General features: G+C 34.0%; 1 protein-coding gene across 1 annotated transcript in view; it reads right to left on the bottom strand.

Moving 5' to 3' along the window:
• The window catches only part of CCDC73 (coiled-coil domain containing 73), a 59,108-nt gene that overhangs the window by 15,070 nt on the left and 23,972 nt on the right, over window positions 1–20,066 (bottom strand). Inside the window, exons 7-12 of the mRNA XM_086748562.1 lie at window positions 16,215–16,350; window positions 13,322–13,401; window positions 8,082–8,210; window positions 7,665–7,724; window positions 4,966–5,070; window positions 421–531 (exon numbers count right to left, since the gene is read on the bottom strand). Coding sequence (XP_086604688.1) covers window positions 421–531; window positions 4,966–5,070; window positions 7,665–7,724; window positions 8,082–8,210; window positions 13,322–13,401; window positions 16,215–16,350 — 621 coding nt within the window. The remainder of the gene's footprint in view (window positions 1–420; window positions 532–4,965; window positions 5,071–7,664; window positions 7,725–8,081; window positions 8,211–13,321; window positions 13,402–16,214; window positions 16,351–20,066) is intronic.

The raw sequence follows: 20,066 nt of genomic DNA, 5'->3' as shown, positions 1-20,066 counted from the left end.
AATGCTAGTATTCTCTGAATAAGTTGTGTAAAAAAATGCAAATTTTCTAAAGATTTATATAACATTCAATGTAAATTAAAACCTGTATCAGCTTCTATGTCTAGGTAATGGCAAGTGTATCAGTCAGGAATATTTTTAAAGTGCTAAATTCAAGGTAAAACCTAAGACTCTGGCTCTTGCTTCATACAACTGCAGGAAGTGCACTGACCTTTTCAAGCACAGAAGTCAACATTTCTCCTAAATCTACCTTTTAAAAATATTCATTTCTAGAAGAGTCTACATTACTGGGAAAAAAAAAAATTGGTTGTTTTTATTGTATTATTTCTGCAATATTTTCTTGGTTTTTAGGAATTACCTGAAATGCTTGATGACTATTTCAAAAACCTTTTAATACTCTAACATTTAATTTAATAAACCTACATCTTTTTTCCAAGTTCTTAGTGCTTGCTCATGCTCATTCTGAAGATTAAGGAACTTTTCTTCATTTTCCTTTGCCTTCTCCCTTTGCAGCTCATTATCTCTTTCAAGGGTCTGCAATAAAATTAATTATCCAAAAAATAATCAATACTGCATTAATGAATTTTGATGTGTTTTATGTTGCTTGGACCTTTGCTTCTAACATGCTGAAAGTGCCATACAGATCAGTGATAATGTGCTATCTCAACAATAATTTTCATAAATTAACAGAAAGGTGCTTATAGTTTAGCTAACAGGAAACAGGGGGAGGTTATGAAAAAAGAAATGGCTATAAAAGGGTATAAAAACACTTGCCATTATTCAGTTTCACTGCATAAGTTTTAATGTGCTGAAAAAGTAATATAAAGTCCAGAGATGAGAAATATGAAATGTAGCACAATCTAGACCCATTGTACTTAAAGAAAAAACTACTGTAATATTTTTATTTTTCTGATGAGTTTTTTTGTCCTAAATTGATTAGCCTCTCTTATAAATTGTATAAACTTTAAATTCTAAAACTTATCTACTGGACATGAAGTATAAATCTGATTATCCTTTAATTTATTTTTATTAGAACACTGAAATAGAATAGGAGTGCATCAAAATAACAGCAATATTAAGTTTTATACTATCATAATTGTACTTGCAACATTTTGGGGTTAACTCAGCTTTACTGTGCTAAATTAAAGTAGTCTTGTGTAAATCAACAGTAGCTTCACATGTACCTTAGGTACTGCTGGAATTTTTGTCCTATCACATTTTTACAGCAAACAATATGGAAGATAAAGGACTTACTGCATCCATTATCTACTATATAGATGACAGAAATATATTTGATAATGTAAACATAACTAATACATGTGGCTATATGATCGGCTACATATTTATGACTCTCCTGAGCTTCTCTGAAAGTCCACTTGAAAAATGTTAAGATATGGGGGCAATGCTCCAAAGCAATTCCTTTTTCTTAATCTTTTAACTAAAAATTAGTCTACTTCTTGATTCACTTACCATCAATTTTTAAATGCCTATGTTAATTTTTCTACACTATTAATACAAATATATTTTACAGGTATTAACACTAGGAAAATTCAGACTACCTTGCATTTTTATACACATGGAAAAAGTTGTGCATAAGAATATAATGGATCTTCTCTGACAGGTTATATAATTAAAAAGATGAGACAATTCAACAATACATTGTCTGAATAATCGCACTCTGATGTAGCATCTTTCATCCAGTTCTATAAACTAGGAGTCCAAGACCTCCTCTCTTCGATAAATCTGCTCATACTCCAAGGATTCTTTTACTTGTGTCTCAAATGCAACCTCCCCTGAGATGGAATATAATAGTTATTCACAGCATAGCTCTTAGGGCAAAATACCAGGAGCAGCAGAGTAATAGAACTGATCATATGTTAAAGCCAATTGTACAGAGAGGGGAATGCCTGAATTCCTTGCATTCTCAAGTATTCTGGCATCCATTAAAGAATTATAACTTGTTTTTCTGAACTCCTAAGGACATTAGTATCCTAGCACTACATACGCATAGACAGAATGAGAGAGGACAGTATGATCCTTCTTGAATGTTACCTTGCAAGTTTAAGTTTTCTGTCATCTCAAGCCCAAAAATAAGCAGTAGTTTTTTGTGAGTATAAGAATAAAAATATTTCCATGGGACTGTACAATCACTCCTTCCATTTTATGTTATTCAGAAGAAACTCTTTTTCTTGATGAGCAAGGTCCACCAATTCAACAGGGATGTAGGACAGAGCATAAGAATAACAGATAACCTTCAGACCCCATTTGATGAATGGTTCTAGAATCAATGTTGTAGAATCAATGTTGTGGTTCTAGAATCAATAAAGACAAAAGCAATAGCTCTCAAATTGGCAGGAAAGTGGGTAGACCCTTCAAGTTATATATTCAGTTCCCTATTTTCTAAGTTCCATTTGTTGCTTTAAAAAAATGACACTGCAAAATAAGCAGTTAATATTGTCTGATTCTCTGGAATATCCTGGTAATGGTATCAAACTCAGCCAAACAAGTAGCTACCAAAAGCAACAAAATTTTATTACTACTGTTTAAACAGAGGCAGACGTTTCTGACAAATCAAAATACCCTCATTGAGTTCATGGGGAAAGAAGAAAAACCTATGACTTTCACTTTTAATATAGCATTGTCTTTACATCATGCTATTTAAAGGAATCACTGCATTATATGCATGTATTTATCAGATTTACAAAAAAATACATGTTAAAATACCTAGCCACTTCTATGTTTCCAGGTGTGATCTCTTGAAAGCTTATCACTCATATGTACTCATATAAATGTTATGAACCCTTTCATTCTCATTCTCAAGTGAGAACATCTTAGTTTTGAGAATACACAGAATGCTCTCACAAAACTCAACTGAGATAAAATCTTAGCTGATCTTAAGTGCCACAGTGAAGACTAAGAAGGAATATTTACATCAAACTAAGTATTGAGGAGTCCTCGTATAGTCAATTGAGCTTTCAAAAGTTGAATCAAGAGCCTCTTATTTGTTATTTATATCTTGCAACAATTACATCTAAAGTACTTATGCCTACAAGAAATTACCTTGGAAGACTACACTGAAGCTTTGATGACTAGAAAGAGTTTGTCTTGCAGTTAGAAAAATAGAAAATATTAATACCTTCCCAATGTGTAATATAAACAGGATCCAAATCAAAGCAGGCTTTCTAATTAGGATTAGTACAATTGCAATCAGAAATCCACTGTTGGCCTGTACAGGCTGCAAAACAGAGACTTGCACTCAATTCATACCTTAACAACAAGAAAACAAGCTATGATTTTCTTACACTTGTAGATACTTATGTGGAGTCTTCAAAGGTAAGATTCACAGATACCATTCACAGTTTTAGTTTTTAGGAGCTTTAAGGCATACTATAAACTTTATCTGAGATGGGAAACAACAGCTCAGAAATACTATCAGAAAAAAAAAGCACTTTTTGCATAAACCTGCTATTCAATAATCCTGATACAAAGATCCTAAAGGGCTCCCTGTATTATGAAAGTCATCATCAGTAAGGTTATATACCAATTAAATTATCTTGAGCTTCTGGTTTAATTTACAAAGTAATTTCAATCACCTTAAAAAATAAAATGCATGTTACCCTCTTACTTTAACAAAACACAGTATTGTATGACTAGCAAGTAATCCAGCTGTTTCACTGGACCCAACGTATAAATAACAGAGGTTACAGAAAATCATGCTAATTTAGGCAATTCTATAGCCAAGGGAGTGTTAAATTAATCTTTGTAAAAAGTTTCAAACATATTAAGAAAAAGACGAACCTTTTCCCATTAAATTGTGCTTTATAATTTTAATTTTTTTTTTTAAGAGCTAATATATGAAAGAGGAACTGGAGAACTCTGAAGATTCATAATGAACTAGTGGGACTGTTCTCCAGGTTGAGAAGCATCTCTTCTTGGTTCTAGAGCACTCTGGGATCAAAGAATTTTAAGTCATGAAAATCCAACATTCATTTGCACTACAAAGCAGGTACTTTAGCTAGCTTCTGATGGAGAACTTAACTCATCTTTAACCTTCCTTGTTTCATCAAAACACAGAAGTCATATATTTATACTGTGGCAGAAGGCAGACTGTCTACATCTATAACAAGACAAAGTAAAGGCTTACATGAAGTGAACCTAATTTCAATTTAACATAGAGGCATTTACTTAGAAACAAAACTATACATGCATACAGGAAGTTTAATTTGAAATTAACTGAGATCCTAGTTAAAAACTTTGGCCTCACAAGCCAAGCAAACAATGGAATAATTGTGGTAATGTATGGACAAATAATAGATAATAATTATTGATAGTCTGATCAATGGTTGTACCTGAACTCTGCATGGCACATCTGACTGGGACAGATATGACCTTAATCCTTAGTACACTTTGGGCCAATCTGACTGCTACTGTGATTTAGAATCTAAACTGTTCTGAGCCACTTTTACATGCTCAAAGAGGAACTGAGGAATGCTGCAACTCCACACTCTCCTGTGTGACTATTTACACTTCTAGCATAAATATGACACCAGACAACACAGCAAGAAACTAAGGATATGCTCTTTCTTAGGCTCTCTGCTTTAATGAAACTGGGGGACAAGTTCTGGCTATGAAAATCTGAAATTTGAAGTATTTTGCAGAAAATAAATTTATACCTACATGAAAATTATAAGAAACAAAAGTAATAAAATAATTTGATTTCAAAATACTTCAAAGCAACCCCCAATATGTTTTAGTTTTACTCTCCAGAAATGGCTGATCAGAATGGCAACCATGATTTACTTTAGGAGGGAAGCATAGACTGCACTTCAAGGTTCATGCTGACAGTTAGGGAGCTGAGGGAGCAATGGAAGTGAGGTCAAAAGTTCTGAAAAGCATACAGATGTCTTTAACAGCCCTGGACTTAAAAAATACATAACAGATAGTTTGTCTAATCAAGAAAAATCTGACCTGATATTCTTCTTTCAGTGCATTCAATTCACTTTCCATTCTAACATTCGTTTGGGTTATTCGCTGAAGGAGCTCCTGTACACATTGTAGAGAGCTGAGAATTTCCTTATTAATACAAACCAATTAGGATATATTGAGTAAGATTTTGTTTCTGCAGTTTAAATATCAGATATTTTATGTCTTTTACATTAATATATTTAATATTTATTCTGCCAGTGTTTACAAAATCATGTATATAAAAACGTATTCCAACATCAACACTGGGAAAGGGCTTGTAGGAAGAAATCAGAACAACTCCAATCAGAATAACTCCAGTTATTATAACTTACTATAACTTTTTATTACTCAGAATTTTCTTATAATTAAAATGAACAATCTATTGATACTTTAAACATACTTCAGTGCAAATTTGAGTAAAATATATCAAATCCAACTCCACTGTGAGTTCAGTTAATCTAACAGAACAATTTTACGGTACCATATTAGTGTTCTGGAAAATATGAAAGATCCCAGAGAAATTACATTACAGGCAAGTAATCACTTCCATTAATAGATCATCCTTATGTGACATTATTCTGTATCTCCTGAATTAAATCCTAATAGATGTGAACTAACACACATTAGGTTTACATCATATGCTGCAAGTAGAACAGATTTTGTTGTCACTATCTTGACTTTTTGTGGTACCTATCAAGACTATATTGTTACTTCAAGATGAGTAAGTTCTAAAAAAAAAAAAAAGCCAATGAAAACGAGTTTATTAAGATTATATAGATCTACAAACCCATGGGTGCTGCCATCAAGCTTGTTCAATTAGCTAAAAACATGGATGGCATGAATACAGAGAGTCATTTTATATTAAACACTACAAAACACAGTTCCAAAGAATCAAAGACAGAGGGAATGATCTAGCCAAGCCAATCTCTACTCCCTGAAGACTAGAACAGCAGTTACTAAAAGAAGACCTGCACAGGAAAAAAAAACCTGAGTTTCGGGCAGAAGACAGTCTTAAATGTGCTCAGTTGCTTCAAAATATATTGACAGGAACGTATTATTAAAATAAAGTCTTTTCATATACTTGCAAAGAGCTTTCAAATTTATCTATTTTTGGTTCTAGTGTATACATAGATAGAGCTATCTACTAAAATCATTATTTTGGGTGTACTGTCATTCTTTTTCATGCATGTGTACTCTCATGCAGAGATAAATAATATGTTTGCACTGAAGCTGAATTTATATTTAGTTCAATTTTACATCCAGAAAACTGAACCACGGAGATGTGGAATGGCTTGCCCAGTGTCATCTGACAGGTTGGCAGCAGAGTTGGCCATGTCTTTTAAATTTAGTACAGTGTTCACTCAACTAGACAAGATTGCTTTTCTGCATACAGTTCAGCATAAATCAGCTATAATTTAGATAGCATATTCAGCCTCCGTCCAAGAACCACTGAAACCAACATCTTCAATTAATCCAGACAGTGAATGTGTAGCACTCTATAAATACAGAAATCCAGGTTTTCTAACCCAAATTCTTGGAGAAAACATGAAGTTCATGTCTATATAAGAGCCCTCCCCAGATTTATACCAAAAACTTCCATATATTAAAAACCAACCAACCGAACCCTAGCAATTCACACAAACCAAAAGAAAAAAACAAAATACAGTCCTTCTCTTACATAACAGATATCAAATATGCATATGAATTATGCTACAAGCATCTCCATATAAATGCTTTTAGTGCATTCAGGGCTGTACAAGCATCTCCATATAAATGTTTTTAATGCATTCAGAGCTGTGGGAGTAATGAGGCCTGAGTGTATCACTCATTTTTCCCTGGGTTATTGGCAAATATTTTTAAAAAGCAAACTCAAAATGCAGACTTTTACAGATTGGAAGAGCACTGCTGGATTAGCCTTTAACAAGCACTCAGTGGGTATACAAGCAAGCTACTGCTTTTGTCCCTCCTTGAGAACAAGAATGATACACTTCTTTGATATATTTAGCTTAATGAACTGCAGAATGAAAATTCTGCAGCTATTTAAGAAAAAATCCATCCAGCCTTTTTACACTTAATATTCTGCAAAGCAGCATATTATGCTGTTATTATAGGGAATATAATTTTTTTTGCTATGTTTATACGATGTATTTTGGTTTGAATATCAGGATTTGTTCTGGAACATACCAGATTTGGCAATAGAAGACAGTTTTAACTCTGTTTAGCTATGTATAGGTGTAGCTTAATATTCTAAGTGTATATGTTCTGTATGGATGGAACACCCTTTCCTTTGTATATGACTGACACATTATTCCAATTTTACCAGGTATCAGTACCAGCAGTATTATAGTAAGCTTTGGCAACCAGAAAGCAGAACAGCAAGCATGTTATGCAAACCTGATTGATTGCTTATTTGTACTGAACTGATACGTAAACAACTGATATCAAATTTTTCCCATCTGAATTCAAAGACAAAAATTAAGATTTGGAATAAAGTGTCAAACAATGGACTTTGTTCTGGAATATGCTTTCTAAAAACTGAGGAGTAAGATCCCATTTATGTTAGTATTAAAATATTTCTGAAGAGAAAACAAGTTAATTTAGTTTTAATAGCTTAGTATAATAATTTAAGAAACTAAAATTTTAAATATAGCACATATATTCTTGAGTGATTTTTAAATAGCAAAGTTGTGTTAACAACTCACCAGTTTTTCTTCTTTAATGTGAATGTTTTCTTCTTGAACTTTTTTACTAACTGCTGTCTCCTTAAGAAAAGACCATGAAGAACAGTAAAAGGCATTTAAAATTACTGTCTATTTTCTTTAGTAACATTGTATTAATGTGATATTGTGAATCATCATGTGACTATTTAAAGAAACTGAATTATTTTGAAATGTCTTCTTATCCACATTTTTTTTTTACTATGAAATTATACTTACATTCATAGCATATTTACTTTCCTAGAAAAGGTTGTTCTGGACATAGTTATCTTATATTGCATATGCCGTTAGTAGAAAGGAATCACTAATCTGTATACATCAGAGAGATCATTGCCATGATGTTTGCTGAACAAAGAATAGAAAATATTCACCAAAATTTAATTTGTTTAAATTCCAAAATACCATTCTGATTTTTTGTTGCAGTTCTTGAAACTGTTTTTCCTTTGCTGCAAGATTGATGTTTTCTTCTCCCACCCTGTACTGAGATGTGACCTTGGACCTTATCAAGTCTGCAGTTACTTTCTTCAGTTCCTTAACACAGGAAACACGTATAAATAGTTCATCCAGTATAGGCATTGCAATTCAAAACAAAGACAAATCTTTTAAACTATCCTCAGTCATGCCCTACTTTTAAATAATGTATAGAAACAACAGAATAAATTAGAGGAAGCGAAATTCGTAAGACTAACTTGCTAAACTTTAAACTTGTCACACGTGGTTAAAAGTTTCTTTTCAGAGGTAAAATGTTATTGTCCTAATTTTACTTTGAAGTATTTATGATACTTAAGCATTTTGTTATTTTCTCTTCCATAAGCATACTGGAAGTGGATATTGAGTTGGCATTGGTAAAACCTCCTACACCAAGATATACAATAGGAATACAGTACCTGTTATAACTACTGTGTATGTTCCAGGGAATAAGGAGGAAAAAAAGGGAAAACGGTAACTATCTGGTAAAAACAGGAACTGGCTATAAATTTGGAGGATCTTTGCTTTTCCTGAAACATTAATTACTTAATCTCAGGAGAATGCTAAATTAATTTTATATTAGAGGCTTCTACAACATGATTTTCCATCTAAAATATGCCTTTGATTTTATAGTCTTTATAATCTTTTAAATATCCTGCACTTTTCTTAGTATCTGTTTTCTAACCAGTTTATTCTAAGCTGCTAGTGCAGCAAATAAACAGCAAATGCTTTGATCTCATTAAATTACAACTTATAGTTCCTGGAGTCATAAATATTGTGCCCTGTTCTCCCCCACCCCTCCCATTCTGGTACAAGGTAGTCTGTTTAATATCGCTCTCTCCTTGAGCACTCTGACGTTTACTCAGACAAATAGCAGAGGTTATGAATGCTGTTCACAGATAGTATCAAGAATTCTTCATGATGGCATAGTGGTGAACCAAGCATTCAGAATGGTAATAGTTTTATCTAACAACTAAGTTTGGTCTGTTTAACTTTTCTTCACAAAACTGGAATTCCATCTTATCACAGACCAGTGGTTTAACTGTTCTGGACAAAATCATACAACAGTACAAAAGAAAAAGGGAAGATTACGTTGTAGCTGAAATTCACAAATACAAAGTTTTATGGAAAATGCAAGTATAGGTACTACTTTTAAATAAATCATTTTTTTTTCTGCTAGAGGCTTTATTTCTCATGTATTTTAGCCATAAATAAATCTAAAATTATCTGGTAAGTACTAAGTGTAATTGAAGAATCAATTATAGAACCCAAAGACAGTAATATTTTAGAATTGTGATATTCTGTAACCTAGTAAGTCTTTTTCCATCTTTGGCAATAAAAACATATATTAGTATGTACTATTTTTATTAGAAGGCTCTGTAATGAAATATGCAGGGAGAGTCTCTACATTTAAGTGGCAGAAGGTGCAAGCATTTTAACTTTGTAAAAGTGAAAACATGCACTGTGCCAGTCTTTACAGAGAACTAGATTAATGGCACACAGAACACAGTTAACAGGTTCTGTGCTACACATGCAGGTGCAAAAGCCTGCTATGGATCTGATGCCATATATTTTCCAAAACTCAGAGTTTGTGTGCAGAAAAATCTTACTACTTATTTTGTCATCAGTAAAGAATAAATCATACCAAGTAAATCATGTCCTTGAGGTAGAAAAGATGACTACATTTTCTTCTTTGTATATAGCAGATGGATGTGTATAATCCATCTAGAACCAAACCCAGATCTGCTAACAAAGCTGTAGACAGGAAAACAGAAAACCAACAACCAACTAAAAAACAACACAAACCTGAAAAGAACCAACACAAACCAGATTACCAAAAATAATAGGAAAGTTTTCCATGGTGAGTGAAAGCACAAGCTATGTAGCTGTGAAAAGAATATAAAATAATTTTATACATACATACGTATATTTTCTTGTACTCTGAAATTTAAAATATTTCACCCCTAGAGTTTTTGCTTCTTTTTTTTTTAGTAGCTTTCTGTCACTAATAAGATCAATAGTAGTATTCAGAACCCTATAAATTAAATCAAATCTGGAAAATAATTTTATCAGCTTTGGGGAATGCTAAGAAAGAATGATAAGGCTTTAAATCCATTCCTTTGATGCGCTGCTAGCAGCCAACGCTTAGAGACATCGTTTCAGAAACACTTCAAGCCAGCATAAGTCAAGAGTGTCACAAAAGAAACAATCCTGCTCCTTAAATGTATTTTCCTTTTGCCAGTTGATCTAAGCTAAAACTTACTTCCTTTTTTTTTTTTTTTAAATTGTAGTTTTGATCAATACAATGTTTTCATTCTACTTTCCCTAAAGGCCACATAAATATTTGTGCCAGCACAAAGAGGTGGTATGGGACTGGAAAAGCAGCCAGCACAGGCAGATGTAATCACTTCCCAAGACAGTGCTGATACCTTACACAAACTTTAAGTGTATCCAACATTACAACTGCATTTTTCTGGTCTCTTCCTCGATTGGTGCAACTCTCTTGTAATCTTTCAGGCCTTGAGCAGCATAGCTGTTTTTTAAGTAGCAGAATGAAACAAACCTTTTTTCTTGGCCAGATTTCAGTGGAAGCATTTTCACAGTGGTTGAAAAGAATCCTACCACATTGAAAAACTAAATGTTCAAATCCTAAAATAAATGTTACTGAAAAGGAAATTATGCTACAGTCTGTTAAGCCAAGATTTAAGAACTGAACTTGTAAGCAGGCAATGTCAAGAGGAAACTACAGCCTTTCTAAATAATATTCCTTTCCACAAATCCCAGAAGATTAAACCTGTGCAAAATGAACCTCAATTTAACCCAGGTTTTGCTGTTGTGTGTATTTAACAATCCCATCACATACTTGCAATTTCATTAAAATTGGAGATTAGTTTATCTCTATCCAGAACTGTTGAATAGCCTTCACTAACTTCATATTCCCATTAAGAACAAATGTGTGAGAACATCCTGGTCTGAGTTAAAGTAATGGCTGTGATAAGAGCTGACAGCCAAATTAAGATTTTAGTACTAAAAGTAGTCATTCCCATTCCGGCACTGAGGCTACAGAGGAAAGAAGTTTGAACCCACAAGTTGTCAGAGCTGTAAGAGGTCAGTCAAGCCTTCATGGCAGATAAAATCAGCTTTATAAGTTGTCCCAACTTGTGCTGCAAATTTCATGACCTCTTTCAGCTATGTAGCAAGCGACAACAGCCAGGTAATCCCTCTAAATATCAAAATTTTCTCATTGCTTGAAGGGACCTCTTGTAGGTCCCTTCAGCTCTACTACAGATACATTCCCCAACAAGGGAAAACACCTGACTGTTTTAGGATCACTTTTGCAATGATTATGCTATGTACAATGTCACCACAATGAAATGAAGCTAACTCAGGGCTCTTCTTATTGGGTCCAAGAATTTATTTTCTTTTCATTTACAGAGTGACCCAAAAGATGAGCCCACAGGTCTTCACAAATAGTTGTGCTGAACTGACAAGTGCCATTACAGATACAGTTCAGAAATGCATTGTCTCACTACATAACTTTCCAGAAATAAGCAAATTGCTGAAACAAGCATTATTGAAAAACAGCCTGTATTCTTTTATTATATTGTTATTATATTGTTTTAACTCTGTTTTCACAGAAATTCTGCATTTTTGAGTAAAAAGGCATGTCTTTCTATTATATACAACTTCATAAAACTACAATTACAAATAAACAACTCCCCACTTTTGCAGAATAAGGCATTGCTGCAGCGTTTTTTCCAGTGTTCTGCTTTACTGTTTCTCACTCTGCTTTTATGATGGTAGGAGTTCTGAAATCTTTGAGATCAAACAGTCACATCAGAACTTGATCTTTTTGACACTGAGGTTTGTCATGTTATATTCTAGTTTGTAAATAAACACATCCCGATTGAGTTCCTGATTATTCTTTATTGTGACTAGAATATCTTCACATAATAAATACAAGAAATAAGTAAAGCACTAGAGAAGGTAAGAACGAAACAAATTTTTTTAATCCTAAAACTCTCTATTTCAAGATAAAATTTAGTTTTAAGTCAGGCTTCTAGAGGCATCATACTCAAAAGAACCTTAACAATAAGAGCCTGTGTGCTCTTAAGAACAGAAAACAACACTATATTTGGAGAGAGTTTCCAAGTACTTCCATACCTTCAAATCTTATTTTTCAGGCAAGCAAAGGTCATGGCAGGTAAACATCCAATTTTTTTTTTTAATCAATTTAACCCAAATACAACAGGGTCATAGTCCCTTCTCCCCATTTGCAAATCATCTTCCCCAACCCATTTTTGTTTTGCAAGAAATTCACAAACTTTGCAAAAATTCCATGGTAGTCCAAAGCATTCATTTGGATGTTGGGGATTAACATTAAGCAAAGAAGCCAAGAACAAACATGCATTTGTTCTCCACCTAAAATCCTCAGAGAATCAAAGGGAGAAAAAAAAAAAGAAGTGCAATAGAAAGATAAGGAGATATGAAGAAGATGAGGTATGGAAAGATACTGAGTTTACAGGACAATTCTTATTCCAGAGGGTCCCTCTGCTCTTCTGTCAGCACTTAAGAAACAGCTCAAAGGGGAAAAGAGAACTTTACGCTTTCCACTATTACATATGTTTAAGAGTGCAACTCAAAAATGTACCTGGAAAATAGTAGTTTCTGAATAGGTGAGGGCAGAAAAGAGCTTAATGGCTAGACAACTTCATTGTCCATAGTATCACTATTATCTAATGTCTCAGTTGTCCCGTGACAAATCTCTCCCATTTTTGATGGAGATTCAGTTACATTTTTATCCCACGTTCAAGCTACCAGCTTGCTTCTACAGCAACTACTCTTCATGTTCTATCTCTCTCTAAGCTGAAAACACCACTTCTACCTTTCCATATCAGATAGAAGAAGCAATGACAACACAGCACAGGAAGAAGAGGTTGCTAATAATTAACAAGAAACAAGTAGGATGCAAGTTATGGAAATTATTCAGAGCTGCTCAAGTTTTAATTGGCATTCATCTGAAGTATTTGTGCCTAACCAGGGAGCACTAGACTAATTTAGCCATTAGTCATAGAACGAAGAATAGTTCTGCTGCTTGTCCACTACTTCTATAGCAGATTGTAGAACTCCCAAAGAATCCCACTTCTAAATTCAGAAATGCATACTCTACTTACTTCTTTCAAATTACTTATTTCGGTCTCTTGTCTTTTATTCACTGATGTTAGTTTCTTATTGAGCTGTATTGCTTCCTGTACTTTAAACAAAAGTTAAAAAATGTTAATATGTACTTTCATATTTGAATGACTGCTTTATTTATAACTACAATGTATGTGTACATAATTTATAAAATAATTAAACATCTTAGTGGAAAGGAGTCTAAGACTAAAAATACGACTCAATAACTTTTTCTCTATATTGTGGAGGATTACACCAGGTGGTACCACTTGTTCTATACCTCAAACCATGAATTAAGACGTTTCTGTATGTTGGTTTGCTTTTTGAAAAAAAAAATTGTAATTTAAATTTAGTGTCATTTGATGTCACTCTATTAGGATCACTTTTCTATTAACTTTTAATCTTAGTTTTGTTTTTCAACTAAGGCTTTGCTTGTAATTTTCTGATGAGTTTTTCAGAGGAACTTAGAACATAATGAACCACAGAACATTTGAAGAATTGAGTTAACAGATATACAGAGTTTTATGCATATAGGACATGGAAGACAGCAAACAGCAGAGGATAATGCAGAGGAAAACTCTAAGAAAAACTTCTGTCCCTTTTGAAAGGGAAGGGAATTTTCTCTTAGACTTCATACAGGCCAAGATATCACTAGGAAATTGCTTGACATTTCACAATGAAAAGCTGAAGATATTCACTGGTCCCTGCACATTTTCAGCCACCTCTATTCAATCTCAGTATTTTGATCCTCTGAGGTCTCTCTTCAGCCTTTTCTATTTCCTGATTCTTCTTCATTCATTCCTAATCTTTTTTCTCTATTTTCTCAAAAAGCTTCTGGCACAACAGTTGAATACAAGAACTCTAGACACTCCATCACACCCAGACAGTTCTTTCCTTTTCTGTTAAAGACAACAGCCCTACAATACAACAAGCAATTCTGCAGTTTTAAAAGAGAATATGTACTTAACAAATGAAAATACTCAAGAACGTAATAAATATCTTCTGATACAACTTAGAAAAAAACCCACAAAAACAAGCAGGCAACATCAGTAAAACTGTCCTGTCTTTCAACAAGAGTCAGGTGTTCACTCTCTAGCTTTAAAATAGTAACAGTAGGACATTGATTAGGCAATAAAATTTTAGATTTATTATAAATGGTAGTATTTCCCCTGTACAGTAGTATAACACATCAATTTTCACTTTCTTGTTTACCTACATAATGCTTTAATACAGCAGATAAAGAACAACAGTTTTTACATTTAAACCATTTGCCTTAAAAATGGCTTGTATACTTTCTGCCTGACTTTTTCACTGACTGCAGTTACTTACTCAGAATTTACAAGTTACCCACATGCCTATTGCAGGTCTTACATACTGCAATGCAAATTGTATTCTCTCTGCAGTGAAAGACACATTAAACTGGTGAACAGACTGGCTTCTTGAACAGAAGCAGCTAGTAACATTTAATTTTTTTTCTAGAGGTTCATTTTGCAATTACTGATAAATGTAAGTAGAAACATGGCAAAACACATTCATATGTGGTTCAAATAGTGTAAATACTGAGAGTAAGTAGTATTCTTCCATGAAATTTCAAAAAGACTTTTCTGTATCTGACATAATAGAAAAGCCCTGTCCAATGTGAATAAAAGGAAAACATACCAATGTTTTATCTTAATTTGTTTTTAATATTAAATATTAATCTATTTTTAGAATTGGAATACAAAAAGCAATTTGAAGTACTGAAATATTGCAAATACACATAGAACATGTTGCCATTTATTCAAACTAGATCTGAAAAAACTATTTGGTTTCAGGCAGAAAAACCCATAAGCTTTGGTATTTGAGAAGTTTACTGGTGTTGGGGGCGGGGGATTTCTTTGTGTTTTTGTTATGTTTAGTTATACAACTATTCCCTTTCCTTAAAAAATACTTATTTTTATTTAAGTCCTGTATATATGTTTACATGGATGAAAACTGCACACACACACAAAAATACACAAGTCCATAGTCTACAGATACATTGTGATGTTTGCATAGAAATTTACCACTTTGTTATAAGAAACAAGGATTTCTCTCTCAAATTAATAGGTTTAAAACTTCATTTAAATGAGGTATTTTTATTACTTGAGGTTATCAGCTTTATCATTTACAGAAAGAAATTATGTATTTGTATAAAAGTATGTGGAATAATATTTTTGTGTTAGATTCACAAATAATTTTGTTATGTTTCAACACACAAACAGGGATCAGGTACTGATTTATAAAGCTTGAATAGCCACATAGTCAGAATCTACATAACAATATAACAGCATAAAATTATTTATACCACTCTATTTGTTTACTGAACTGGTTTTAAGATTTTATATTTCTGTACAAAAAAAGCCATTTTTTATTATTTCATTAATGTTTTCTGACCATTTCCCAACATTAAACCTACTCTAGATAGCATTCATTTTCCCCTGTTTGCTAATTCCTTTGCTTTCACCGCCTCACTTGAGCTGGTATAACTGTTTATGTTGATTATGCTGAATGGCAACAGGAAGTTGATCCAAATTAAGAAATTTTTTTTCTTTTTTTTTTTTTTTTGGAAGGAGTGGGTCTACTGCTGAACTATTTTGAATGCAAATCAGTTCCTCAGTGTAATTTACCATGTGGTCACACACACAACTGTAGTAGCAAAGAGCAGAACAGGTATGAGGCCTGTGCTGCTTAACTTGGCACTGTCACAGCAAGAAACATGAAGAAGCTACTGAGATACAGTAATTGTCAGGTGGTGTATTCGACACTTGGCAGATGGTAGCTGCTGTTTTTCTGAATTGTCAGGTGTCTTTACCTCAGTATTGTCAAAACACAGCAAAAACAAATGTTGGGGGACCTTTAAGACATACATACCACTGTGCTCCAGTTTTCCATGAACACCTTTTACAATTCCAAACTGACATGCAATAGTAGCATAACACCTCTCAACTTCATTCAGTTTCTTATGATGCTCCTCTTTTGCTGTTAAGTGCATCTGTAATTTTTGATCCTGTTAGAAATACAAATGAAGCACCTACTTAATGATAGTAACTAGCATGCATAAATCAACTGTCCAAGTGCCTTTTATCATAATAGCGTAAATGCAAAATCATTCCCAGAGTATTTCACTTGTCTATTTCATACCTCATGATCAGTTCACATTTCCAGATAGCACCTCATTCCAAAGATTTCACCTCTGTGTTAGATTATCAAAAAGCACTTCGACATGTTTTCACATGCTGTACCTTATATTTAAGATAACTTTCATGTAAATGTCTGCAGAACTGTATTAACTGTTTTCAAATCCTGATTGGAAGTTTTCCTTTGTTACATGGCTTAAATATGTTATTTAATCTGCCACTGTATTGTGACCATAGCCTAACATGCTAATGCTACGTGTGGTTTCTACTTGTCCTCCTGCACTACCACTCCGTACAGCATTGCATTCTCACATTCCTTTGATGTAGGATGTCCAAGCAGATTAATGCAACACCCACCCCACACCAGCTATGTCATCAGTACCTGCCATGTCTTCAGCTGCAGATTCAAAACAACACAGTGGCTTCAGCAGCTATGTTTGCACCTCATTGCCCCAGCTGCTGCTTTGTGCCTACTGCACTATTAAGCGAAGAATATCATACTTTCAGAATATCATACTACTTGTGTGCAGTAACACAAGAAAATACAGGAGCCATTTAAAAATTCTAGACAGCTTAAAACCAGAGCCCCCACCACTTGTTGTCCCAGCGCCTTCATAAAGGAGCACAGGGCAGAAGTGAGTAAGTGACAGGTAAGAACTCCTGAAACTTTGGCAACAGTGTCTCCGTATGAATCGTGAAAATAAGGCCTATAGACATTTATTGTCTTCTGTTACGAAACAGAAGCAATCTATTATGCAAACAGTGTCCAGTCTTCATTGTAAAAACCACTAGTAGAAGTACTGTCTTACTTTTAGAATTTTAAACACTTTCCAGCATAACATGGTTTTAATCAACAAGGAAGACTTTTAAAGCTCTATTGCAATACAAACAAAAACAAAAATGTTGTGATTTTTTTTTCTTTTGTCCAATACAACATTGTTCAAAGTACAGGGCTGATACGATAATGAAGGGATCTGAGCATCTGACATGTGAGGAGAGGCTGAGGGAACTGGGACTGTTCGGCCTGGAGAAGAGGTGACTCAGAGGGGATCTTATCAAGGTGTATAAACACCAGGTGGGGAGGGAGGAAATAAAGAAGAAACAGCCAGAAGAGGCAATGGGCACAAAGTGAAATGCAGGAAATTTCACTTAAACTTGAGGGAAAAAAATTACTGTATGGGCGGTCAAACATTGGAATAGGATGCATAGACAGGCTAGGGAGTCTCCATCTGGACGTGGCCCTGTGCAACCAGCTCTAACTGACTCTGCTTAGAGCAGGGCAGGGTTAGACTAAGCCATCTCCAGAGATGCCAGGCAGCCTCAACCATTCCAATTCTGGGATTGTTAAAAATGACATATTGCAAGAACAACTAGGTATTTATGTATTTGACACACCTAAGTAAAAGAATTTCAACGTATTTGCTAAAAAAACCCAGAAGTGCATCAACTACATCTAAAGAGTAGTGGTGACTTTGATTTAGATTAGTGAAATTAATGCAGATTAATACCCTATGCTTCCCAGAAAAAAAGTAAGTAATATTTAATAAATAATTGTTAATGCCTTAGTATCAATTAGCAGTTGTAGTGTCTTGACATACGATGAATTCACTTCTATTTCAGATTATGTATCTGTAGAAGGGCTTTCTAACTACTTTTGTAAGCATCTAACACTTTATTTTTACTTTTATTAACATATTGGCCTACGTACTATCTTGTTGCAATTAATCCCACAAGATAATTAAGTAAAATGTATTTAAGTTTCATGAATTTTACCAATCCTTCTCTCGTCTTGTGAAGGGATGATTGAAAAAACATATTCACAGCAATCTGTATTCAGTGACACATGCCACTGATTTTTTAAAAGTTATTTGTTATCCTTTCTTTCATACACACGGTTTTTTGTGTTCCTCTTTATACTGTATTTTTTGTTAATAGCTTTGTAGGTACTATTTAGTCAATTTTTAAACTAATTTTCTCTGAAGAGAGTGGGTTAAATTAATTCCTCAGAAAATATATCAATTTATTTAGGCATCTAATCTATTTCTAATCTACAGTAGAGCAACACAGCAATTAAAATTAATTGGGCCAAATTCATTCCTGTGTGTAAATTCAGGTTACACAAGGATGAATCTGGCCCAGACACAGTCTGGCTTCTGTAAGGGTCCATTTCCATAGAGTAACAAATGCAATACATGTTTGAGCATCAGAGGATAATAAAAGCTGTTAGTAATCAAAAGAAATGACCAACATAAGGCTAGCAAAACAGGATATACAATACAAATTTCTCATGTTTTATAAGGTATGAAATTAAACACACTACAGCAAATGGAAAGTCATAATGGAAGCACTGGTAAAGAAACCACTAACAGAATCACTGCAAAGGATGCAGGTTGTGAATGTTCATATACTTTCTCTTTTTCCTAATCATAGCTAAACTGTTGAAGAACTGTGCTTAACTAATGCTAGGATATGGATTTTATAACAACAAAATAAAAAGGAAAAATAATATTGCTTTTTCCTGATAGTCACTCAGGTGTATTTATTCTTAGAGACTGATGAACAGGGAGGCATCACTAATTCGGGACTTGAATAGCTTGTGGCAAGATCGGAGGTTTTTTGGACTTTCTTTTATATGGATTTTTCTTAGTGTTCTCCTGATTTCTTTCTTAAGTCAGCAAGATAGTCTTAGACCCTCCTCCTCACTAGAAGAGTAGAAATATGCTTTGTTATTTCCCAGGGCTCTTTCCATTGAGAAAAGGAATTGGCCTGCTATATCCTCAAGAGTTTTATTAAGAGCTTACCACTTCCCTAAATATGATTTTGGATGGCAAGCTGCTCTCCAGGCCCAGTGCACAGTTAAATAAAAGGGAGTATATGATTCTTCTGCTCCAGTGAAAAGGTCTTAAAACATTTTTCCATAGAAGACAATCAAGATACACCAGGAGACACTGCACCATAGGGAGGGTATGACCCTGGTGTTGGAGTAAGACCCAGAGAATCTTGGTTCTTCTTCCTAACGTCTGATACAGCAAGAATAGGAATTATTGCCCTGCCCTCCACCAGTAATAAAGATAAGCTGGGATGGGGAGTAGAACTGATTGTGGCCATATGGCTTGTTGAGGCACAATGATTTCTTGGTGAAACCAGACCAGAGAAATAGCTCAGGGTCAGGTAGGTGACTGGAGGAAGACAAAGAGGGAATTGCTCATATCTCAAAGATATTCTGGAAATTGAGTCACTAGTCAGAGTTACTCAGTGAAGCAGAAGGTGGTAATTGGGAGGTGAAAGTGTCAGAGAAATAAAGGAGTTGTAATGGCATAGAGACCTAAGGCAGGATCATGTGAAAATTATGCAAACGGTTTCCAATTGTAAATCTTCAAAATAGGATTTTTTTTCACAACAGTCCTTTAGTTTCCACAGTTTTTCTACTTTAAAATAATTATTTCTAATTTATACTGTATCACTGCCTTCTCACTGTATTTTTAAACAACACAGTATAATTACAGGCAAATTCCAGCAAAAATGTGAAAAGGAAATAAAAGTAACATTCCTATCTTGGATTAGTAAGAACAAACCAACATTTAAA

The sequence above is a fragment of the Chlamydotis macqueenii genome, chromosome 5 (genome assembly GCF_036417535.1).
Source record: "Chlamydotis macqueenii isolate bChlMac1 chromosome 5, bChlMac1.mat, whole genome shotgun sequence".
Taxonomy (NCBI): domain Eukaryota; kingdom Metazoa; phylum Chordata; class Aves; order Otidiformes; family Otididae; genus Chlamydotis; species Chlamydotis macqueenii.
This window is presented reverse-complemented; position numbering and strand designations above follow the sequence as displayed.